Source organism: Cnephaeus nilssonii (assembly GCF_951640355.1).
Source record: "Cnephaeus nilssonii genome assembly, chromosome: 5".
NCBI classification, from domain to species: domain Eukaryota; kingdom Metazoa; phylum Chordata; class Mammalia; order Chiroptera; family Vespertilionidae; genus Cnephaeus; species Cnephaeus nilssonii.
In genome coordinates this window covers 41,592,544-41,619,281 of record NC_137076.1, presented here as the reverse complement: position 1 = coordinate 41,619,281, position 26,738 = coordinate 41,592,544, and the positions used below count along the sequence as shown (strand labels likewise).

The following is a 26,738-nucleotide window of genomic DNA, read 5'->3' as shown; positions in this document are numbered from 1 at the left end:
CAATTTTATGTAACTCTTTCTTTTCTTTTTCTTCCGTTAATCCTCACCCAAGGATATTTTTTCCCATTGAGTTTTAGAGAGAGTGGAAGGACATAGGGGTAGAGACAGAGAGAGAGAAACATTGATGTGAGAGCAACACATCAGTTGGTTGCCTCCCAACTGGGGCCAGGGATCGAGCCTACAACCAAGCTACATGCCCTTGACCAGAATTGAACCCAGGACCCTTCAGTCTGAGGGTTGATGCTCTATCCACTGAGCCAGAGGCTAGGGCTATAACTCTTAATTTCAGAGTAGAAGGGAGAAGGAGAGAGAGATAGAAATAGCAATGATGAGAGAGAACCATTGATTGGCTGCCTCCTGCACACCCAACACTGAGGATCGAGCCTGCAACCCAGGCATATGCCCTTGACTGGAATCGAACCTGGGACCCTTCAGTCTGTAGTCTGATGCTCTATACACTGAGCCAAACAATCTAAGGCTATAACTCTTTCTTAATAAAAGAATTACTTGCACAAATGCTTCCCACTGGTTCCATTTTAAAGTTTTCCTTAATGTATAATAAATCACAGTTCTTATTAATGTGATGGCAAAAAACAATAAGCAACAATCTATGCCACACAAATGGGATATATACTTGAACAGGTGAAATCAGATGATGAAATTTTATTTAAAATTCTAATTGTTTTTCCAATAATCTGCACATTACTTAACTTCCCTGAGCCTCAGTTTTCTCATCCATAAAGTGAGAGGACTGGGTCATAGGACAAAGATGATCCCTCCCAACACTGAATTTCTTCTCTCACTGTATCTTTAAGGCCTGCAATGAAGTATGCCCCTTGGGAAAGAGAGAGGAAGGAATATGCCAAATCCCTTTGAGATGAAGAGAAAAATTCTGACTCAGCCAAGAGCCTCTAGACATCATTTTACACAGGTTGCTATAAAGAAAGAAGCCTATAGCATTTGCAGTAATCAGGGGTTATTCTACATGGCATGGAAGCAAAATGAGAATGGCTGTTTTTCCCTCTCCCACTTTCTCTTATGAACTTATCTATCCTCTCTTAACCCTGGAACAGATATCAAATCGTTTCTTTGAGAAAAATTCTCAAAAGTGTTAAATCCTTATCCAATCTAATAAAAGAGTAATATGCAAATTAACCATACTCTGCTACACCCACAAGCCATGCCCACCAGCCAATCAGGAGCAAGTATGCAAATTAACACAACCAAGATGGCTGCAGCCACTGAGAGCAGGAGGGAGGCTTGGGTTTCCCCGGCAATGGAGGAAGCCAAGCTTTCCGCACACGCAGGCCGACCCAGGCCTCCACTCCAGGCTACAAAGTTTCAATTATAGAAGATAAATAAATCCCAACAGAAATGGCTGCCGCCACGGAGCAAGTAGGATGACTCCGCTCCAGGCTACAAAGTTTCAATTGTTGAAGATAAATAAATCCCAGATACCAGGGCCTCTGCTTGGGTTGCCAGGGGTTGTGGCCAGCCTGCAAACCACCACAGGCCCCTCGCCCAGGCCACGCCACACCCCAAGGGAACCCCCACCCTGATCCGGGACACCCTTCAGGGCAAACCAGCTGGCCCCCACCCATGCACCAGGCCTCTATCCTATCTAATAAAAGAGTAATATGCAGATTGACCATCACTCCAACACACAAGATGGCTGCCCCACGTGGTCAAAGATCCTGCCCCCATGTGGACACAAGATGGCCACTACAAGATGGCCAGCAGGTGAGGGCAGTTGGGAGGGACCAGGCCTGCAAGGGAGGGCAGTTGGGGGTGATCAACCCTGCAGGGGAGGGCAGTTAGGGGTGACCAGGCCAGCAGAGGAGGGAAGTTGGGGGTGACCGGGCCTGCAGGGAAGGACAGTTGGGAGGGACCCAGGCCTGCAGGGGAGAGCAGTTGGGGGGGACCACGTCTGCAGGGGAGGGCAATTAGGGGTGACCAGGCCTGCAGAGGAGGGCAGTTAGGGGTGACCAGGCCTGCAGGGGAGGGCAGTTAGGGGCGACCAGGCTGGCAGAGGAGCAGTTAGGCATCAATCAGGCTAGCAGGGGAGTGGTTAGGGGGTGATCAGGCTGGCAGGCAGAAGCAGTTAGAGGCAATCAGGAAGGAAGACAGGCAAGCAGTTGGGGGCCAGCAGTCCCATATTGGAGAGGGTGCAGGTTGGGCTCAGGGAACCCGCCTCCCCCCACCTCTGCCATGCACAAATTTTGTGCACCAGGCCTCTAGTTTTTAATAAGTGCTGGACCTACGGAGGTTTAACCAATAAAATGAATAAAAAATAAGGGTGAATGATACCATTTATTGGTCATTGTTTACACCCAGACATATTCAAGGATGCCTTACATACATAATCTCACTTAATGCTTAGAATAAAAGTACCACAGTCCCCCACACCCCCTTATCCACAAAGCATATGCTTCAAAACTCCCAATGGGTGCCTGAATCCGGGGGTAGGAATGAACCTTATATACAGTACTATGTTTTTTCCTATACATACATGCCATTTCACTTGAAGAAAGCATTTTACAGCTTCTCCTTGGCATAATCAAATTGCCAGTGTCACTGCTTTTGCACTTGGAACTTTTGGGCCATTATTAAGTAAAATAAGGTTACTTGAATACAAGCACTTCGATACCATGACAGTTAATCTGATAACCAAGAGGGCTGTTAAGTGATTAATGGACAGGGAGTGCATACAGCGTGGCTACACTGGATGATTCATGTCCCAGACAGGACAGAATGCAAGACTTCATCATACTACTCAGAACAGTACACAATTTAACACTTATGAATTGATTATTTTTGGAAATTTTCATTTAATATTTTTGGACCGTGGTTGACCATGGATAACAAAAACCATGGAAAGCAAAACCATGGATAACGGGGGACTACTGTAAAATGTAAGCATTATTATCCTCCTTTTACAGGTAGAGAAATTGAGGTAAGAAACTAGCTCAAGACCACACAGCCCACAAGCACTCACATCCATGACTGCAGTGCTGGAGTCTGTATGCTCTCATACCTCCCCAGGATTAAGGGCACAAACTATAGTTGAGGAAAATTACAGTAAGATACAGAGTGTCATATGCACACAATACCTTTGTTGGAGCAACATACACAATCACCCCTTCATCACTCTCTCTCAGGATTTTCTCCATGCAGTAGTAAGAAGCATAGGTTTTTCCTGAGGATGTTGGGGCAACAATTACAGCAGATTCATTGTTATCTACCACATCAAGAAGTTCCCTCTAGATTTAAAAAAAAAACAACAACATTTCATTTTGAAAATATATACTTAGTGTCAAATTTTAATACAACTATATTTCAGGCAAATTGGTATTCACAGTTCCTTCTGAGACATAGTCAGGTACAGGATGGCATAGATGCAGAGAACAGACTGACAACTGTCAGAGGGGAAGGGGAGGGGTACTGGGTGAAAAAATGAAGGGATTGAGCAAAAATAAATAAAAAATAAACATCATAGACAACAGTATGGTGATTACCAAAGGGAAAATAGGGTGGGGAGGTAGAGAGAGTAAAGGGGCGTAAATGATGATGGAAGGACACTTGACTTGGGGTGGTGAACACACAATGTGATGTGAGCCAACTGCTTCCATCGAGTGTCCTCACTTTTCCATGCTGCAGATCTTTTCAGGAAATACCTGCCATGTGTCTGGTATAAAATGATGCACCCTGGGATCTGGATCACTTCTTTCCTCTCGAAGTAAGTAATGGCCCATATATGTTAACTGAAACCGAGCTGCTCCCATACAAACTGAGTATTTAGAAATATCCTTCTCAGTACTGGATTCCTGTACCTAAGTAAATATGACATATTAGATTTTCATGTTTACAATTTTTAATCTGGGCAAGGAAATTACCATTCATGTTGTAGTTTGCTTCAACAAGATTATTTTACGAATTAGCAGTGAAGAATAAGATATAGATACTGTATCTTTACTATAATTTTAGATACTATTTTATGTACAGTACCATGTTTTATAGAATATAAGTAAAATGCAGTATAAGTTAATCTTTTAATTATAAATCAGCATAAACTTTGAAAATTGCTAAATATGAACAATTCCCTACACACACACACACACACACACATACACAGAATAAAATGTGTGTTTCAGTTGAGGAACTCTTGCCAATTGTAAAAGGGCATCTTTAGTAAAGGATTTGTTAAAAGTGGTTAAATGACTCATATCACTGAGGAATCCACCATCACAACAAACTAACATATTTGGTATGGCTGCTTTCTTGAAGTTTTAATAACACTTGATTATGATAATATTGGCAAAGCATGAGACATATAAATTTATATCTGATGGTGTACTGGTTGAGAATTAATGACACAACATGTTTTTAAATATTGATGGTTGGAAGAAGAAAAAATTTCATTTAAAAATTATAAAAAATATAATTAAAATTTTTAAATATATATTTTTATTGACTTCAGAGAGAGGAAGGGAGAGGGATAGAAACAGTAATGATGAGAGAATCATTGATCAGCTGTCTCCTGCACACTCCTTACTGGGGATTGAGCCTGCAACCCAGGCATGCACCCTCTCCAGAATAGAACCATGACCTCCTGGTTCATGGGTCAATGCTCAACCACTGAGCACACTGACTGGGTTAGTTAAAAAATTTAAATTACCAGCATTTTTTCTACTTACTTTCTTGTTTAAGAAAAAATAAAAAATGTAATTGCTTTGGTCATGCAATAATAAAGCAAATACCCTATTTCAGAGCTGGAGAAGAAACTCCAGATCTAGAGTTGGAAATAGTGAGGAGCTACAATTCTGTCTATCATCTAGGTTTATTATTATTATTATTTTATTGTTACTACTAGAGGCCCAGTGCACAAAATTTGTGCACTGGGTAGGTGTCCCTCAGCCCAGCCTGCCCCCTCTCACAGTCTGGGAGCTTTCAGGGGATGTCCTACTGACATCTTAGCAGGCCTAAGCCACAGTCTGGCTGAGGCAGCTCGGAGCACGCCCCCCTGGGCAGGTCCACGGGTTTGCTGGGGGCCTTGCTCCCAGGGCAGGCGGCGAGGCGTGCCTGCTTGCGAACCCCCCGCGGGAGTAGCCTCAGAGCTGGGTGGTGCCGCACTCCCACCGGGGGCCTTGCTCCCAGGGCAGGAAGGCTCCCAGGGCAGTGTGGCGTGACTGCCCGCAAACCCCCTGTAGGAGTGGCCTTGGAGTTGGGCGGTGCAGGGGCTGGGGCCTTGGCAGCTCGGAGCCCGCCCCAGCCCTGGTGTGTGGTGTCTCTCCACTGGGGCTGGGGACGTGCCATGAGCTGGATGTGATGTCCTGGACTAATTTGCATATTTCTCTCTTATTATATAGGATTATTATTATTATTATTATTATTATTATTATTATTATTATCTTAAGAAAGAATTACTTTCCTGGAGCTTGTGAATTTGTTTTGGAAAACTTCTCCCCCCGACCCCCAATTTCTCAGGTCTCTCAAAGGAGTAGAAAAACAGCTCTCCCTCAGTGGGAAATATGACCTATACTCTTCCAATATGAGGTACAGATAGAACAACCAAAGAAAGATATGTCCATACTGTGGTTGGACCTAGGTTATTAACTCATTTTACATTCTGCATTGAAATATTTTGCTGTAGTGTAATGCATTTCTATATCACAAGGCTTCAAAAGCCTTGTTAAATATTGCAGTTGAATTTTAGCTATGGCACTTGGGTAATCAAAAGGCAGGGCTTTGGCCATGCTGGATGTGAAGTATGATAGAGGAGAACAAAAACCACCTGGGAGAGCTCTCCCATCAGGTCTACAGGATTGCCCAGGAGTGGCCCCAAGGCATCCTGAGATTATGGGAACAAGATGCAGCCAGAAAGGATTTACAGATCCTGTTAGCATTCTTCAGGACTGGGCAAACGAGCAAAAGGCTAGATCTCTGTGGTGGGTCAGTATGAAGACTTGGAAAAGTTATAGAGCATTCAAGGAAGAACTAGTTCAGAAGGAAATGCAGGGCTAACTATACATCTTTCTGGCAGTCAACCTGGGTGGCTGTCCTTGCCCCCACCCCCTTCCCTTCCTCTAGGAACTAAATGCATGTCCACTTGACCAAGATCAAGCAATAACACAAGTGCAGCTGCCTCATTTCTAAATATACTATCTCATGGCTCTCAAGTCATTATTTGAGGGGTATTTTGACTTAAAAAACATTTTCTCTTCAAACACATTCTTTTGAAGTAACAGCTGAAAACAAAGAAGAGGTTTAAAGGAGTCAATATATGGAAGAACATCAAATAGAAATAATTGTAAGCAAAATTTTCCTAGGGGAAAAATTAAGTTTCCCCTGATCTAAGTGAATCTTTGCATTCTTTTTTAACCTTTGTTTTAGTGTGAATGTAACATTTAATAATTGTATAAAATATATTTTCATATTAACAAAGTATTATTCAGATGAACTAAGTAAAGCAAATATCCCCATAAATCAAGACAAATATTTCCAATATCTCTGAAGTCCATACTAGAACAACCTTCTTTGGCAGTTACATTGTTTTTTTTAAAGTTATCACTTGGCTTTGATAAAAAAATTTACTCTAAGTAAAATGAGGAGCCCCTATGCTTAATCCATTCAGGTTGCTAGAAGCATAACTGGATGGCTTGTAAACAACATTTTCTTCTCATAGCAGATTTGGTGTCTGCTGAGAGCCTCCCTTACATTGGCCATCTTTTTGCATATGACAAAAAAAGGAGCTAGCTTTCTGGGGTCCGTGTGTGTGTGTGTGTGTGTGTGTGTGTGTGTGTGTGTGTGTTCATTAATACATTTTTATTTAAAATCAATCTTAAACTTTCAGAAAAGTTGCAAGTTCAGTATATAGAACCTTCTGTCTGGAACCTTTAAGAGTAAATTGCCAACATGGCGCTCAGTCCTTCCTAGCCGCCTTAATGTGGAGTCTCTTTTTAAGGGCACTAATACTGTTAGTGAGGGCTCCACCCTCATGACCTAATACCTTCCAAAGGCTCCAGTTTCAAATACCACCACTCTAGGAGTTTAAATTTTAATATATGAATTTGCGAAGGGAGACACAAACATTTAGACCATAGCACCCTTAGTACAAATAAAACATTTATTCTATGTAAAAACACATCCATAAAAATTATTAGATCTGTGTATATACAGGATGATACATAGCTAATCATCAATTTAATCTAATAGACGTTAATTCTGAAAACATTCCATAGAATATTTTACACACACACATATATGAATGTCACGTAATATTTTCTATAGCACCTACCTGAGGATATAATGAGTGTGCCAAGTTGTCAAATCCAACATATTTTAAATATTTGGCTAATTTTCGTTGATCTGTATTTTTTAATAGTTCTGAATATTTTTGATAGATTATATGAATTATTTTCATCAAGTTAATTACTATGTTCATATCTCTGGATTCTGTTTCAGTTTAAAAGAAAAATTGTCATACATAACATGTTATACAAGATATTGATAGTAAAACCCCAAATCTGATTTAATTTTATTGCAGGATAAGGAAAGCATAATCATATGAATCACTGATAATAACTGAGGAATTCATAGTTACTAGTCAATTACATTACAGTTAAGAGGGTGGCCTCAAGTAAGAGTAGAATTGCCAGCTTTAGCAAATAAAAATACAGGCGATACAGTTTGAGATATATATTCATGACATTTACTTATAGTAAAAAAAAAAATTTGCTATTTATCTGAAATTCAATTTTAACTTGCCCGTACTTGATTTGGGAACTTGAAAAGTTCCATTTCTAAACTTTATTTTCTTTTTATAGAAATTGGGGATACTAATATTAGGTCTCACCTCATACGCTTTATAAGGATTAAATAAATTAATTTATATAAAAATGATACAATAATGGCAGCAGTTATTATTAACCATAAGAATTAATATGGAGAATGAGTGAATGGACATTTTTTATTCTTTTTGTTGTTGTTAATCCTCACCCAAGAATATATTTCCATTGATTTTTACAGAGAGTGGGAGAGAGGGAGGAGAGAGAGAAACATCAATGTGAGAGAGACACATCGATTGGTTGCCTCTCACATGCAACCTTAGGTAGGTACCCTTGACTAGGAATCAAACCCTCAACCCTTTAAGCAGGCCGGTGCTCTAACCACTTAGCAACACTGGCCAGGGCAACATGTTTTTTTCTTTTAATATTTACTTTCCTGTGAAAACAATTAAAAGATAAATATCTTTCATTTTCTCTCCAATAAAAATATTCATTTTCTGGTTCTCACCCAAACACTGTTGTGCCCAAATTTACTAATTATTTAATTTGTGCATACCTCTTGGAGTAAGGATGCTATATTATAGTTCTTGCTCTGTCACTGACATTTGGGCATGTAATTTGTTCTCCTAGAACTTCAATTTCTTACATGTAATATTAGGGTAATGGAACCACCTCAGAGAATTGTGAGAATTTATATACATATACAAGGTGTCCCCCCAAAAATGTATATACATTTTAACAGCTAATAGCTCAATTTTGAAAATGCAATGCATTTTAATAAACACTGCCTTTGTAATTATTCAAAACGTGTATACATTTTTTGGGACACCCTATATATGCTAGGCCATCGAATAATATTTTATTCAACATCATTTCATTATAATGTTAACGAGGTGCCTTAGGAACTTAACTCCAGTTAATATCAATTAGCCTGTAGTAAAATTAGTTTCACTATACATTGATTTTTTTAAAGTCACAGAACCTACAGATGACTTTACATGAAAATGTACTGCATATAGCTTTGGTTGTGGTTATCAACACTATGTTGCAGTTAGTTCAGCATGTGCCTAAGTCCCTTAGGAGACTATCATTAAGCACCTTCAGAGCAGGTCCTATGTTCTTCTGGTCGGAAGCCCATGGACACCTAATAAGGTACTCAACTCATGACTGACCTTGAAGAACTGTTTACTTAATTGAATTTCAGGTGAAATCTATTCACCAATACCCATCACATTCACACATAGCCATGTTATTAGTGAATCAAACAAAAGGAAATCTTCTTACCCTTTAGACATCAAAAGTTTCCGAAATCATACAAACCAGAAAAATCAGTATATGTGGCCAGTATCAATTCTTTTGCTCTGTTCTTACTGACCTTTTATTTCAAGGTATTTCTAAAATTTGTATTTTATGTACCTGGTTTTAAACAGCATTCCATCCATAATTTGAAACAGGCATCTAATCCTACCATTTCTGCAGCAAATTTTACAGACTTAACAGGGCATGTTTGGAGAAAATCTTCTAGTTTTTTTATTCCAGAATTAGGATTTTCTTTCATTTCCTTTTCAATATATACTGACAAGTTTTTCCATCTTTCTTCCTCTTTTTTCTCTAGTTTAGCAAGCTGTCTCTTTTGGTTTTCCTCAATAAATTTTTCTGCATTTGTCTTTAAAAAGAAATAAGAAAAATTAACAATAATACAAACATTTCCACGATAATACATTTGCTTTTTCCCCCCAATACACAGCTTTTAAATGTCACAAAGAAGTCTGAGGAATCATTTGGCATCTTGCTGTTTCTACAGCTGGACAACTTAGATCATATTCATCAGTCTGCTGAACTCTTCCCTTTTTAGAAACATAGATACCATCCAAAATTCTTTTTGGATAATCTTGTTTTTAACTATCTGGTTTGCTGAATCAAAGCAGCTAAATTTAATACAAGTTCAATGTCATTTCCTTCAAGAATTAACTCCTATTTCTGAGATAGAGATATTCATCTGAACTTTGCAGATACACTTTTCACCCAAGAGATTTCCAATTTCAACAAGGGAACCATCTTCCCGAATAACAACCTCAATGGGGAAGTGAGTATGAAAGGCCTTGCTCTGTGACAGAAGCCCAGCATAACACCCTTGCTCATCTTCCGTAGTGACTACAGATAGTGCAAATAGCAGCCGATTCCTCTCTATTTCCCACTACTTGGACAATCTGGAGCCTCTTCTTTTTCTCTCCAAGGAGACTGAGTTCTACATTGATGTGTTTGACGTCCCTTTGCAGGGTGCCTGGGGCCTTTCATAACAACTGTGTGTCCCTTCACAGTGAGGTCCGCATTTTCTGGAATGTCGACAGTCTGATTGCTGAGAATGGTCTTCCTCTTCTCAGTAGATGTGGCAAAAAGAGAACATCTTTCAATACGATGTTTTTTGAAAGAAGTATTTAATATCTTAAGCCGCTAGTTCACTACTTAGCACATTGAAGTAGAGCATCACAGAGGACCTTAGGGGTCCTGAATAATTAAATGTAAACACCTATATTTATACAGGCACGATAATTCAACATCCCCTTCTTTCTTCTTTCTATCTTCAACTATCACTTTCTTTCTTTTCTTACTTTTTATTGTTTTTTAAAAATATATATTTTATTGATTTCAGAGAGGAAGGGAGAGGGAGGGGGAGATCGAAACATCAATGATAAGAGAGAATCACTGATTGGCTGCCTCCTGCAATGCCCCACACTGGGGATCAAGCCCACAACCTGCAACCCTGGCATGTACCCTGACTGGAATCAAACCCTGACCTCCTGGTTCATAGATCAATGCTTAACCACTGAACCACATTGGCTGGGCTTACTTTTTTTATTGTTGACACTATTACAAATGTCCTGCATTTCCCCTGCCTTTGGCCATGTCCATCCAGCCCCTATCCCCCCTCCCTCTGGCCATCACCATACTGTTGTCTGTGTCCACAGGATATATATATATATATATATATATATATATATATATATATATATTCTTTAGCTAATCTCTTCAGCTATTATTTTATTAATCTATATGCTGAAAAACAGTCTTCTGGCATTCCAAATCTGTGAGGTTGGGTCTAAGAAAAACCATTTCAAACTAATATCCAACTAGGATATATATCTTTTCTTAAACTAGGCTAAGTGTGGTATAATTACGAAAATTGGCCAGGAGAGTAGCATGCTATACTTTATAGAAAAATCAATGTAACTTTTGCTCAGTGATTCCAAGAAGAAAAGTAATAAGTCGAAAAGGGGTTCAAAGTCATCATATCTAAAATTGTAATATCTGGACTACAGTATGCAAACGAGAATGTTGCCACAGCCAATCGCTGTAACAAACTTTCTTGTCCAGAACTCAGGTCATGTCCTTCTTTAACTCCCCTTCACCTTCCACCTCCACAATATGAAGACAATGGACCATCTCAGGAACTCCAGAGTACCAATTAAGTGATGTTAACTCCTCCTGGGAGTGACGCAGCCTAACCAGAGGTAAAAAGATATCCCTGGAGAGAGAGGTCGACATCAATAACATCCAGAAAAAATGAACTTCCTTAGGCACAAAATAGAGAATAAAGACTAAGAAAATATTTTAAACATATATGACAAAGATGTGATGTTGTAAATAGCTCTTAGCAATGAATAAGCAATAGTAAAGGACATAAAAGAAATTCAGAGGAGAACAAACACAAGTGGACTCAAAATTTTGGAAAGATGCTCATATCACTGGTGTTCAAAGAATTGAGATGAAAACCTCTGATTGAGAGGAATTAAGAAGAAAACAAGCACTCTGATACACTGATGATGCTAATCACTTACAGCTGAATGGATAAACAGGCAGGCTCTCGGGCACATCCTGGGTCGATGACTCACTATGTAACTCAGCACAGTTTTTTTCACATAAGAGTTTGGTAAATCAATAATGTATTATTATTTGTATTCATGTGAAAATAAGAATAAAATTTTGGACAGCCCTCTTATATGAGAATGTATATTAAAATGAATATCAAATATATATCAAAAACCCTAAAATTTTTCATAGTCTTTGATCCAACAATCCTCTACGTAATTAAAAAAGTATAGAGAGATTCTGATAAAAGTATGCTTATCACAGCACAGATTATAATGGTAAAATAATGGAAACATAACTATTAAAAATGGAAAGATAAATATATTATGGAATATTAAGAAAAATACTTTTAAAGCTTATTCCTAGTTTGAAATAAAAAGTTCTTCAAAACACATTAATAGGAAAAAATTATAAAACCATATGTAAATTTTAAAATTGTTTGTGTGTATATTTGCTAGACAATAGGGATGGGGGGTGGAGATGGATGAGGGTGTAGGAGGACAAATGGAGATGGAAATGAATAAATAAATAAGTAAGTAAATAAATAATAACTATACAACTCAACACCAGGAAGACAAACAACTCAATTTAAAAAATGGACAAATGACTCGGCTGGTGTTGCACAGTGGTAGAGCATTGACCTATGAACCAGGAGGTCATGGTTTGATTCCTGGTCAGGGCACATGCCCAGGTTGCAGACTCTATCTCCAGTGTGGTGTGTGCAGGAGGCAGCCAATAGATGATTTCTCTTTCATCGCTGATGTTTATATCTCTCTCTCCCTCTCTCTTCCTTTCTGAAATCAATAATAAAAATACAATTTTTAGAAATGGATAAAGGACCTGAATATACACATCTCCAAAGAGGACATACTGATGGCCAATAGACATATGAAAAATGCTCAATGTCATTAATCATCAGAGAGATGCAAGTTAAAACCACAATGAAATATCTCCTCACACCTGCCAGAATGCTACCATCAGTAAATCAGCAAACAATAGTGCTGGCAAGGATGTGGAGACAATGGAACCCTAGTGCATTGCTGGTGGGAATGCTAATGCAGCCACTGTGGAAAACAGTATGGAGTTACTTCAAAAAATTAAAAATGGAGCCCTGGACGGTGTACCAAAAGGTTACCCCTGAAATTCCTGGTCAGGAGGCAGATGATCGATGTTCTGTTCTCACACTGATGTTTTTCTCTCTCCCTCTCTCTCTCTAAAAAATCAATAAAAATATTTTTTTAAATTAAAAATGGAACTTCCTTTTTACCCAGTAATCTCACTTCTGGGAATATATCCTAAGAATCCTCAAACACCAACCAGAAAGAATATATGCACCCCTATGTTCATAGCAGTGTTATTACAAATAGTGACCCCATGCATGGATTCGTGCACATTGAAAGGAAATTAATTAGAAGCTGGTCTGGGGGTGAGACTGGGTGAGATGGGCTGGACATGCCCTGGAGCCAACCTCCCACAGTCTCTCCCTCCTGGGCATCTGCAGAGTGAGCGGGGTCCCTCTGGCAGGTGGCGACCCTTAGCCTGGCCTGTGGGGGTCTGGCCAAAAATGGCTCTCCAACATCCCCTGCGGGGTCCCGGAGTGAGAGAGGGCACTCTGCAAAGTTGCTATCATCCAGGGTGTGGAACACAAATGCAAGTGTGCAGTAAACCAGATTCGGGGCCGACAGTGCCCCAGCAACAACATAACCCATGACCGAAGGTGAAATTGAGCTCCCTCCTCTATGGTTTCGGGGTGAGTCACCTGAGAACCACTGCTGCCATGTCACTGCAGCTCAGCAGCTCCTGTGTTGAGTGTCTGCCCCCTGGTGGTCAGTGTGCATCATAGGGACCAGTTAGAAGATAGGAGAGACACTTAGCATATTAGCCTTTTATATATATAGATAGCTAAGATCTGGAAACAGCCTGAATGTTCATCAGTGCATGAGTAGATAAAAAAGCTATGGTACATTTACACAATGGAATACTATACGGCCTTAAAAAAGAAGGAAATCTTTTTTTTGTAACAGCGTGGATGGACCTGGAGAGTATTATGCTAAGTGAAATAATTCAGTCAGAGAAAGACAGATATCGTATGATCTCACTTATATGGAGAATCTAATGAACACAATAAGTTGATGAACAAAATAGAAACAAAGATATAGATACATGGAACAAAATGACAGCTAGCAGAAAGGAAGGAGGTGATGGGAACTGAATGAAAGAAGGTGGATAGATTAATCCCAGAACATATATGCATAATCCATAGATACAGACAACAATATGATGATGGCTGGAGGGGAGAGGGTGGGATGGGTGAAGATGGGAAAAATGGGGGAAAAGGTAACATCTGTAATAGTGTCAGCCATAATAATAAAGAAAAAAGTGTGTGTGTTTTTTAAAGTAACTGTGGGAGTGTGGCACAATTTTATTTATTTTTTGATACTTTTCTAGATAATCTAAATTTATTGAATGTGTTTGACCTTTATAATCTTTTTTAAAAAGCTGTTTAAATTTTCAAAACAATGTGCTATGATGAAAGCATATTTAATGACACAGAAAAATGACCATTTTATATTGATGGTGGGGAAATAAAAGTATATAGGGGGACTTTTTTGTAAGAAAAAAAGCACATAATGAATAAAAATGAAACTGTAGGTCAATATGTTAATAGTGTTTATCTGCGGGATGTAAGTATAGACTTTTCTTTTCTCCCCTTTTTTCTTACCTGTTTTTCTACATTTCAAAATAAATCATTAAACAAAAGAATAGCATGCCATACTATAGATTATATAGCCACAAAAATGTGTTTTAAAAAATTTTTATAACAGGAAGAGAAAATGACTACAAGGAAATGCACTAAAATGTTAAAGTCCTATTAGGAGTTTGTTTTCTTCATTACACTTTTAAAAATATATATTTCTTTATTGGTTTCAGAGAGGAAGGGAGAGGGAGAGAAAGATAGAAACATCAATGATGAGAGAGAATCATTGATTGGCTGCCTCCTGCACGCCCTCTACTAGGAATCGAGCCCACAACCTCGGCCTATGCTCTGACTGGGAATTGCTCCTGGTTCATAGGTAGACACTCAACGACTGAGCTACACAGGCCAGGCATCATTATACTTTTTTTTTTCATTTTACGAGTATTTTAAAAGTATTCATGTTAGTATTTAGAGTATACTTGATTTGACAGTTATTATTTATTTTTAGAAAATGGGGTTGTTTACTTCTCTGATAACACATGTGCACAATGCTCGATATTGTTAATGAAGATCCCATATGGAATGAGTTGAGCTGTAGGATCCTCACAAGACCTAACAGATCAAGAATGTACCTGGTGTGTTTTTTTCTTTTGTCCTGAAGAATTTTCTGGAGGTGGCAGAGAACTTCCTCTCATAATCCTTATTGATTTGTTACTTCCTACCAAAGATTTTCCAAAGACATGATAAAAATGATGTAATTTCTGCATGTCCCTTCTTTCTTTGTCGCCTTTGGATTTAGCTGTAGGAAATAAATACATCGTTAAAATACTCTGACAATGCTCTTTATAAATAAGAATTTCATTTAGAAAGCATTTGTGAAAAAGGCTTTGACAAACACTTGCAAACACTTAAAACTTGCACTAATTATAGACATGTTAGAGATTGAGATAGAGAAACTCAAATTATTTGAGCCATATTTAAATAACATGGTAAAATCTAAATCAGTGTCTTGTCATTTGTATTTTCACTTTAGTACAACCTACTAGGCATTATGGGTACATCCCATAGAATAAGTCAATGGTGACCTTACACTTTCCTTTTCTTCTAGGACATCAGAACCGCAAAAGAAACTTCAGCTCTTTGGCATTTTTGATGGCTCTGGACGTAGTGTCAAGAATAAAGGACACGAACACTCTGGAAGAGCTTCCAATTTAGAAACAGGGTCTCTGAAAACTATCCCCAAATTAGGTCAGAAACATGTGCCTAAAACAGCTAATCAAATTCCAGGTAATGTGCAGCTGTACTGCACACAACTAAAAAGAATGTATCTTTCTCCATGCTGCTGCTGGAGGAAATATAACCCAATCATGTTGCTCATGTGGTTTGAACATCTTAGTGGCTTCCTGTTGCTTTTCTATTGTTCAGAATCCTCACTAAAGCCTGCATGATTCAGACCCATCTCACATCACTCTCTGTGTTACAGGCCTTCTGGCTACTTCCTTATTGGCCCCCACCACTACCACACCTGCATAACTATCTTCATCTTTCAGATTTGGTTTGAAAATTCCTCAACCCCTCAAGCCTATCCTTTGCACCTGATTGTAGTAGTCATCATAATCTATACATGTAAAAGGCTAATACGCCAAGTGTCCCCTCAGGAGCTCGACCAGGAGACCGGGAGTTCGATCACTCGCTATGACATGTGCTGACCATCAGGGGGTGGCCAGGAATGAAGGAAGGCCCTGGCCAACATCTTAGTGGCTTCCTGTTGCTTTTCTATTGTTCAGAATCCTCACTAAAGCCTGCATGATTCAGACCCATCTCACATCACTCTCTGTGTTACAGGCCTTCTGGCCACTTCCTTATTGGCCCCCACCACTACCACACCTGCATAACTATCTTCATCTTTCAGATTTGGTTTGAAAATTCCTCAACCCCTCAAGCCTATCCTTTGCACCTGATTGTAGTAGTCATCATAATCTATACATATAAAAGGCTAATATGCCAAGTGTCCCCTCGGGAGCTCGACCAGGAGACCGGGAGTTCGATCACTCGCTATGACATGTGCTGACCATCAGGGGGTGGCCAGGAATGAAGGAAGGCCCTGGCCAACAGCTGGAACGCCCTGATGGGCCCTGATCGCCAGCCAGGCCTAGGGACCCTACCCATGCACGAATTTTGTGCACTGGGCCTCTAGTTTTAAGTAAGTATCTCCGCAGTGGTTTGTTTAACATCTTCTATTCCTGCTAAACTGTGAGCACTACAAGAGCAAGAATATATCTTTCATGTTCCCTGCTGGATTCCCGGAGCCCAGCCCAAAGCTAGACATATAGTATCTCTCAATTCATAGGATAGACACTGAATGAGTATGTCAGAGTCCTGCAATACCAATCCAGCTGCCACTTCCCACTCTATAGGGAATCCTAATGGTGTGCAACTGATTTTTTAATTTTTCCTAAAGTGATTTTCCTGTACCAGTTTTCATTCCAAGAAGATAACAAGATTAGAGAACTATAGTGGCCCATAATATTTAATTGCCAAATTAATTACTAAATCATTTGAATATTTGTTACTTATTTCACTTAATTAATAATTATTAAATAGTATTTTGAAGCAAATAATATAATTAGTAATTTGGAGAAACAATGAAAATATAATGTGACTAAGGAAGGTATTAGGTCTCATGAGACAATACAACAGGCAAGTTTAATTGAGAAGAACAAAGAACTAAAGCTACATTAATAATAACATATAAAGTAATTTGTTGTAGGAACCTAAGAAAAAACTTTAAAAGATTCCCCATCTCAACAAAACAACTCCCCCACCCCAATTAGACTGATTGGAATCTCATTTTTCATATTATAGAAACTAGTTCTTCCTGGTTCTGATGTAAAAGATGTTGGACATTTGTATGCTGGCCTGAGAGAGAGAAGAAGACTATAAATTAGATTTCACTAATCTCAGATGACTCATTTTTTCTTATATGTGAGATACAATTTAATCGATAAGAATGTTGAAAATGTTGCCAAAACCGGTTTGGCTCAGTGGATAGAGCGTCGGCCTGCAGACTGAAGGGTCCCGGGTTCGATTCCGGTCAAGGGCATGTACCTTGGTTGCGGGCACATCCCCAGTAGGGGGTGTGCAGGAGGCAGCTGATCGATGTTTCTCTCTCATCGATGTTTCTAACTCTCTATCCCTCTCCCTTCCTCTCTGTAAAAAAATCAATAAAATATATTTTAAAAAAAAAGAAAATGTTGACGATTAGTTATACTTACCATCACTATTGCACTTTGTCCTTTCAAAATCATCACTGAGAGGTCTAGAAGAATGCCAGTGTGTGAGTTCATCAAATTCTTTCTTCTTAGAAAGAGATGTAACAGCTGGGTCATCACTAGGAATACAATAAAAAGGCATACATTATAATACACATTTTTTTTCAGTTTCTATTATAAGCCATGAGCTTATTTAATGAGTCTCTAACATTAATTTTATAACTATAAATGAACAAAGTATGTTTTTAAAACAATATATGTCATGAAGAAATAGTCAAGAAGTGAACAGGGATAGCTGTAGCATTGTCATCTCTATAACAATAAAAAGTGTGTATTAAGAATTTATTTGTATGTGGGATTGAATTAGGTACCAAATAAAAATAAAGTGTATATAGCATTACCTATAAGATATGAAATTTCTAAAGTTGAGAGACACTTCTGGGTTATTTTAGCTTGTTTGTTTGTATGTACGTGTATTTGTAAAATATTTCAAGCACAGAGAAAAAAAAAATAGAGAGTAAGTGACACACATGAACCAAGATATTCACTGAGTTCCTGTTTTGTGCCAGATACTCTTCTAGATGCTAAGAATACGTTAATGAGCAAAAAACCTAGAAATATAAATTGAGGACTTGCTAACATGAAGTTGATATTTAAAGAGACAATTGAATACCCTCCTTGCTTGAATATAAAGCAAAATTCACTAACATTGTAAAGAAAATTTATCTCCCAATGTGAAATTTAATTTACATATGTACAATAAATGCAACAATAAATCCAGTTAACTCACTATACTGGATATAGTGATCAATAGGTAGATGACAGATAGATAGATGGATAGATAGATAGATAGATAGATAGATAGATAGATAGATAATTACAAACAGGCAAAATTTTTCCATAAATACCTGCTTAGAAAAGGTAGTTCTGACAAAATATCTCCAGCATAAACTTCTATAATCTCAGCTTTCAGAGGAATGAGTCCTAATTTATGAATTCCTTGATTTGATCCTGGTACTATTTAGAAAAACAATTAATATTTGAACACAAAATTCTAAGAATTTACCAATGTGATGCAAATATTTGTGAAACAGCAAAATTAAACATTTTCATCATTTTTTTTCAAAATAAATAATACATCAATGGAATTGTTGCAAATCAGGTTGTTTAGATCAACTTTATATTACACCCATTTAATTCACAAATGTAAATGTATATTGAGTGAATTTTATTTCAAGTAAAGTTGATGGCATTTGAGAAACAGTGAAGAAATCACTATACAATCTAGAAAAGACAAGTAATTATTCTGAACCACGTTAAGAAATATGCCTATTTTTCCATAGTCCAAAAGAAATAAAGTTTTATAAAAAATATTTCAAATTTAATAATCAGTACTAATAAAATGAAATAGTAATAAAATAATTTGTTTCTTTCATTAGTTGAAACTTTAAAAAATACCTTTGTATATTTCATTTAGTCAAAATAAAATTTTTCCACATAAAGAGGCTGGTCTTAACCTGTCAATCATAATCCCCACAGGTCTATTTCCATACAAGATGGTTTCTTCACATGAGCCTTAACAAACTTATACTTTTTGTAGAAAATACAAGAAAGATACTATTGGGATGCCTTCTATGTCTGACTGTGGAAATAGACAGATTTGCATTCTAACCATATACCATAAATTGACTATGTGGTTGAAGATACTTTCACGAGATCTTATCTGTAAAATGAGATTGACTGTATCATGTGTAGGGCTGTTTTAAAAAACAAATTTAAAAATTCACATGAACCGCTAAGCACATCTCGCAGCATGGGTATTTAGTAAAAGTCAGCTCTCTTTCTCATGACCTCACAATAAATAAACAAACAAACAAACAAATAAATAAGCAAGCAAAGAAATAAAAAGAGCAATGAGGAGGCAAAGAAGGTGTGCAGGTATGGAAGCTAATCAGCAGGACTAAGCCTGCAAAAAGACAAGACTTTAAAAGATCAGGTTTATTTTCTAAACATGGATTGTACTGCACATCTTTTTCTGTCCTGGATGAGATCAATGTTTCAAACTTGTCAGCACCTCTAGGTGATGTTTCTTTCTGTGTAAGAAATGGTCTGGATGTTGTCCTCACGGGCATAGATCCTCCAAAATCATCCTCCTCTGATAATGTTAAGACTGTGTTCCATAATTCCTCGTATTCCTGTTTCAAAGTGTTACCCAATTCCAAATTGAGCCCTAGGTAGAAGAAAAATATGTTCAAATTAATAATTAAAATCTGAGTGATAGTCACCGTATTTTATGTTTTATGAGTATGTGAGTTATAAGTGTATGTCTGGGAGTATCTCATAGTAGAGGCTTAGGACAAAACAGAATAGGCTCCGGCATATTTTTCATTTTGTCACTAATGTTATAAGAAAGTAAAATATCTTTGAACTCTCTGTACTTGTGTGACTTTTTTCTAAAACCAGAGTCACAGAAGCATCGAACAGACTGTCCAACCTGTGAGGGAAGGCAGGGGTGAGGGGGTAAGAGATCAACCAAAGGACTTGTATGCATGCATATGAGCATAACCAATGGATACAGATGGGGTGGGTGAGGGCATGTGCTGGGAGGGGAAGCAGCTGTGGAGATGTCCATGGGGGGAAAAGGAGACTTATGTAATACTTTAAACAATAAAGAATTTAAATTAAGAAATAAAAAGCTGGTAAGCAGAGGAATAGACTAGGAATTCAGATTCCCTCACCCATCGTGTGTTATACTCCCACTACAGAAGCTTTTCCCTGTCTTGCCTGACCTTAAGGATTATTCAGAGTACTTATTAAAAATACAATTTTCCAAAACACTGTTCTAGAAGACGGTGATTCAATGAATCTGGGATGACATCCAGGAGTTTGCATTCTTTAAGAAGCACCCGAGGTGATTCTTACACTGAGGCAAGTTTAGGAATCACTACCTCTGACTATTTTAAAAACTAAACTATTTGCTTCTGCTGTAATATAGACTATTTGCTGCTGAATGTAAAAAAAATGACAGTTTTAGTTTAAAATGAAACAGATTTCCTATTGTTCCATATGTACGTGAAAAAATAAAAATCTTCAATGTTTGGGGGGAAAATAAAACACCTCTCCTTCTCTCCCTCCCTCCCTCACCACCCCGTCTCTCACTAGAGTAGTTCTCATAATATATATATTGAATTGTTACTCATGTTGCTGTATTTTTCTATCACTCTTAACAAAACCAGATGGGCCAATGAGAAGCCAGCCCGTGGCTCCAACATGATGGGTGAAGGAGCCAGGAATCAATATCAGGTGTTCTGTAGGTCATGCTGGAGGTAGTGAGGCAGGGCTTCTGAACTGTGCATCTTCATTTCTTCACATAATATCCCAACCTGACACAACTTGTCCAAAACAATCAGCAGCAAAGCTATGGTGTCATTGTATAACATATACAAATTATCCAATATATAAAAGGTATACAATAAATGGAAACATTTATTGTAGTGCTCTAAGAGTAGCTCCCACAGTCCTATTTAAACTACCCCCCACAATGATATTGCCTCATACATTTCATAAAGTCCACAATGGAACCATTTACCTCATCCTATCTAATAAAAGAGTAATATGCAAATTGACACTCCAACACACAGGATGGCTGCCCCCATGTAGTCAAAGATGGCTGCCCCCATGTGGACACAAGATGGCCACCACAAGATGGCCAGCAGGGGAGGGCAGTTGGGAGGGATCAGGCCCGCAGGGGAGAGCAGTTGTGGGTGATAAGGCCAGCAGGGGAGGGCAGTTGGGAGGGACCAGGCTTGCAAGGGAGGGCAGTTAGGGGTGATCAAGCCTGCAGGGGAGGGCAGTTAGGGGTGACCAGGCCAGCAGAGGAGGGAAGTTGGGGGTGACCAGGCCTGCAGGGAAGGGCAGTTAGGGGCAATCAGGCTGGCAGGGGAGCAGTTAGGCATCAATAAGGCTGGCAGGGGAGTGGTTAGGGGGTGATCAGGCTGGCAGGCAGAAGCGGTTAGGAGCAATCAGGAAGGCAGGCAGGCATGCAGTTGGGAGCCAGCAGTCCTGGATTATTAGAGGGATGTCCGACTGCAGTCAGACATCCCTCGAGGGGTCCCAGATTGGAGAGGGTGCAGGCTGGGCTGAGGGACAACCCCCCAACCCGTGCACGAATTTTGTGCACCAGGCCTCTAGTGTGGAAATAAAAACTTTCAATAAAAAATATTTGCAAAGAAAGCTTCCTAGCCAATTGTAGTTAATCAATGAATAGCCCATTGCCATTGCTTGTTAGATACAATTCTCACCCACCCACTAAAAAAATAAAAGACTTAACTACACAATTATTTAAAATATATCTCTACAGGAGACATCTGTAATACTATCAACAATAGAAAATATACATAAGAAAGAATTATCCTATAGTACAGACAAAAATTTAAAAATAAAACATACCTCTATTATGTTCAATTTCATAATAATAAGCAATATTTTTCCACAAACTATTATCAGTTAAGTCAGGTAGGCCAGTGAAATTCACATTCCAATTATTCCTAGCTTTTAATTGTTTTAAGATGAAAAATTGACATCTAACTAGCTGGAAAAAAAAAGAAGAGAAAGAGGCATGACCTAATGATATAAAATCTTCCCAGAATGTTCATGACTTCCTTAAACTTTCCTCAACATGATCTATGCTTTACCCCAAGAAAAAGGAACTAGACTACATATGAAAACACAATACAACTGTCCTGGCATTGACAAAATCTATGACTATATTCAAATGACTTACCTTATTTATGCTTCATTTTTTATAACTGTAAGATAGCATGGCCAATCTATACCTTCCAACATACTTTGCAGCTCTTAAATGAAATGATACTTTGAATTTGTCACAATAAATATGCCCTCATTGACTCAAAATAATAGTCATTATAGAAAAGTAGTGGGTACTTCATTATTATTTCTATAGTTTCAATTAAAAGTTGCTTATGGCATCATTTAAAGAGGTAGGGCCTAAATAAAATACAATGACATATCAGATGGAATTTCTTAAATATATAATGAAAATGTCACCTGCACGCATAATACCATTGTGCTGACAATGACTAGGTAATACAATCAACAATGCAGTTTTACAGCCATACAACGGTACTTTAATTTATTATATTATATAGGTTTCTCAATATCTCACAAAGGGACTGTTTTAGCTTTCTGTACCTTATCATTCCTTTATCTCAAACTATACTAAAGATAATGAGAATAATTTTACTTAGCAGACTTAAGTATAATAAAATAGATTATATAATATTTTCTGTGGTTAAAGTTTTCTCCAAAATGCAACTGTTTTCTTGAGCTAAAGTGTTAATCCAAAATAAGACTGCAATACACTATACCAGCAATTTTCAACCAGTGTGCCACCAGAATTTTTAAAACATGCAATACCTGACTATTTAGTCAGGGCACTGATCTCTTTCCCTTAGGTTGTCAAATTAAAAAATAACAACAATAGCCATCTGGTGCAAATGATTCAAAATTATACCTATTTTTTGTCAGATCAGCAAAAAACAAAATTGTTTTTTGGTGTGCCACAGAATTTTACTAATCAGTTTATGTGCCCCATGAGAGGAACAAGGTTGAAAATCACTGCACTATACAAATATCAAACTCAGAAGCACCAGGCTAAATTTGGAAACAAAGATTCAAAATAACTGACAAATTACTTTTAAATTCATTCTTCTCTGTTTCAATTAATAATAGGATGCAAACAATGCAATTGATCTCGATTTTTTATTTATTACTTTTATATATATATATCAATAGTAGAGATGGTTGTTTCTTCAAAGAAACTGTATAAGTATTTGGAATTCTTCAAAGTATGGAGCATTTTATATGGAGTTGCAGTACTTATTCTCATTGAGTACTTTTATATATGACAGGACTATTTTTCCTAGAAACAAGCATTGTTTGCTGGCAGTAATTTTTAGATGCATGCAGAAATAAAAGCAATATTAGAAAAATCAAATTTTTCTGCCTTCTAATGTTTGTCTTATTGAATTTGCAATATTTATGATATTCCATGTATTTCACATACCATTCTTAGAAATGGTACAAGTGTTCTGTCCCAAATATAAGTAATAATTCTACCCTTAGCTCTTTGAAACAGGGGTAAATGTTGAAGGAAAATCACACTAAGACAGTGCATTCTGCAAAGATCTGCTGCTTCCTTTAGTGTTAGGGGTTTCTTCGAGTCCTGAAAAAAACATGAATTGAGAAATATCAAACACAGGCAATGTAAACATTCAGAAATGCAAGAACAGCATCTTAGAGCATCTTACTCATAATGTCCCCACATGATAGATGTACTCCTATTCAATTATTTTGTTTTAAGAAAAAATTTAACAAGCATATAATTTTTTCTAAACAGCATAACTAATTATTTTGCTTAAAAGTGAAAACTTTTCCAAATAAATGAGGCCCAGTATTTAGAGCATCTAGTATTTTCATTTTTTAACATAGTTGAGGATGATCACCTGCATGGAGGCATGGCTAGCATGTATTTACAACCTCAAAGTAGAAATGCAAGCAGTGTTATAACGTTTCTTACTGTCATACCTATTCCTATGTGTACTAAGGAAGTGCAGTCTAGCAGGAAACAAACAAACAAAAAACAAACTTTGGTTTGTAGCCTAGCTTTGCCACCAATTAGCTGTTTGACTCTTATTCATCTATTAAGTAGAATCACTGTAAAGATTTAACGACACTGTATATAAGGTACCTGGCATTAGCACATAATAAAAACAGTAAAAGTTAGCTTCTATTATTAATCAACATCACTATTATTATTGGTATTCTTTTTTTTTAATTTTTCAATTGCTGTTGACATTCAATATTATTTTATACTAGAGGCCCAGTGCATGAAATCCATGCACTTGGGGGAGGAGGGGGACCTCTCAGCCTGGTCTGTGCCCTTTTGCAGTCCGGGAACCCTTGGGATGTCAACAGCAATTGAAAAAAAAAAGAATACAAATAATAATAGTGATGTTGATTAATAATAGAAGCTTATTTTTATTATTAATCACCTGGTGGTGAGAGGCTCCCACCACTGCCTCTGCACTCCCCAGCCATGAGCCGGGCTTCTGGCTGAGCAATGCTCCCCCTGTGGGAGCGCACTGACCACCAGGGGGCAGCTCCTGCGTTGAGCATCTGCCCCTTGGTGCTCAGTGTGCATCATAGCGACCAGTCATCCCACCATTCAGTTGATTTTCATATTAGCCTTTTATTATATAGGATTAGCTTCAGGTGTACAGCATAGTTGTTGGTATTCTTAACAGAAATCATGGGTTCTGCACACCAGGGTAGATGATTAGTTATCCAGGTTCAACAGATGCTAAATTTCCTGTGGAATGTCACTACCACCCATGCCTTGAAACTGGTCTATGACATTCTCAGCCACAGTGATGATCAGCTGAGAACAAGAATGAAATCAATGTTTGTCCTTTGGTCAGGGAAGAAAGAGGTGACAAGCTCATTCCAGAAAAAGAAAATTATCTTAACTTGTCTGTCAAGAGCCCGGTGTGCCATTATAAGAATGTGATCAATATATTTATCGTTGTTTATTCAACAAACATGTGACAAACACATATATTCTGTTTATACTTATAGCTACTACTCATAAGCATTGCTACATCTCAGATGGAAGTGGGGAGTAGGGGGTGGGAAGAGATCAACCAAAGAACTTGTATGCATATATGCATAACCTATGGACACAGAAAATAGGGTAGTGAAAGCCTGGGGAAGGGTGTCGGGGAGGGCTAGAAGAGGTCAATGGAGTGGGGAAAGGGACATGTGTAATACTTTTAATAATAAATATTTTTTAATAACATTGAATAATTAAATTAATTTTGAAAGAATCCCACCTGTGTGTTATGATTTTCTGTGCAGGTGTGTAGGTTTTCGTAGTCTTGGGCATCATGTAAAATTTTTTTATAGTGTTTCAGTGTCACAGCACATGAAATAGAGCAGACAACACTTCTTACATCAGCTCCTTCAGGCCATTGATTGAGAAGCAAGGACAAGGTCTGATGTATCTGCAATAAAATTTTTTTAAAGACCTAGTGATTACAAGGGATAAGGTTCAAAGCTCAGGTGATATTTAACCCTAGAAAAAGAAGTTTAATTTTTCCCACTAATAATATTACTACTAAAATTTAATCTTTCAAATAATTAAGGAAAAATATTTTTAAAATGCCTAAGGAAGAACAGAACAATTGGGAAAACGTTTAATGAGAAATGATAATGAGTGTATCTAGCTAGGTCTAAGTATATTTTATTATTAATAACTATTTCTCCTTCTGATCTGTATACTCTCTAACAAAACTGAATAGGCCATACCCAGTTTGCAAGTCCGTGAATGATTAACTTGTAAATTCTTCAATGTTGCCAGTTCAGACAATTTTCAGTGGCCACTGAGGCAACTGAGGCAAAAATGATGTATTTGCCTGATGTTCAAAGCTACCTTCTCATAAATTGATAATTATAAACCATTGTCCCTGAAAGTATTATCACTATAACCTCCATGCTTTGGAGAAAGTTGGAAAGGAGCAAGAAATTGAAAAGTTCAACAAAGTAACTAGACAAGAACAGGATGCAGACTTAAGAGAGTTTTCCTGCCCTAACTGGTTGGGCTCAGTGGATAGAGCATCGGCCTGTGGACTGAAGGGTCCCAGGTTTGATTCTAGTCAAGGGCATGTACCTTGGCAACTGACCGATGTTTCTCTCTAATCGATATTTCTAACTCTCTATCCCTCAACCTTCCTCTCTGTAAAACATCAATAAAATATTTTTAAAAAGATAGTTTTTTTCTATCTGTGGCTGGATATTAAATTCATTCATTTAAAAATATTTGTCTATCCCAGCCAGCGTGGTTCAGTGGTTGAGCGTCAACCTATGAACCAGTAGGTCACGGTTCGATTCCCAGCCAGGGCACCAATCCCTAGTGTGGGGCGTGCAGGAGACAGCCAATCAATGATTCTCTCTCATCATTGATGTTTCTATTTCTCACTCCCTCTCCCTTACTCTTTGAAATCAATAAAAAATATTTTTTAAATGTTTGTCTAGTGT

At 37.9% G+C, this 26,738-nt stretch overlaps 1 protein-coding gene across 1 annotated transcript in view; it reads right to left on the bottom strand.

Annotated features, from left to right (window-relative positions):
• Positions 1-26,738, bottom strand: part of LOC307100198 (putative ATP-dependent RNA helicase DDX60) — an 88,364-nt gene that overhangs the window by 43,978 nt on the left and 17,648 nt on the right. Inside the window, exons 7-17 of the mRNA XM_079772558.1 lie at positions 25,535-25,705; positions 23,710-23,868; positions 22,074-22,215; positions 19,699-19,854; positions 18,533-18,641; positions 17,628-17,743; positions 14,985-15,151; positions 9,201-9,450; positions 7,295-7,452; positions 3,675-3,830; positions 3,111-3,260 (exon numbers count right to left, since the gene is read on the bottom strand). Coding sequence (XP_079628684.1) covers positions 3,111-3,260; positions 3,675-3,830; positions 7,295-7,452; positions 9,201-9,450; positions 14,985-15,151; positions 17,628-17,743; positions 18,533-18,641; positions 19,699-19,854; positions 22,074-22,215; positions 23,710-23,868; positions 25,535-25,705 — 1,734 coding nt within the window. The remainder of the gene's footprint in view (positions 1-3,110; positions 3,261-3,674; positions 3,831-7,294; positions 7,453-9,200; positions 9,451-14,984; positions 15,152-17,627; positions 17,744-18,532; positions 18,642-19,698; positions 19,855-22,073; positions 22,216-23,709; positions 23,869-25,534; positions 25,706-26,738) is intronic.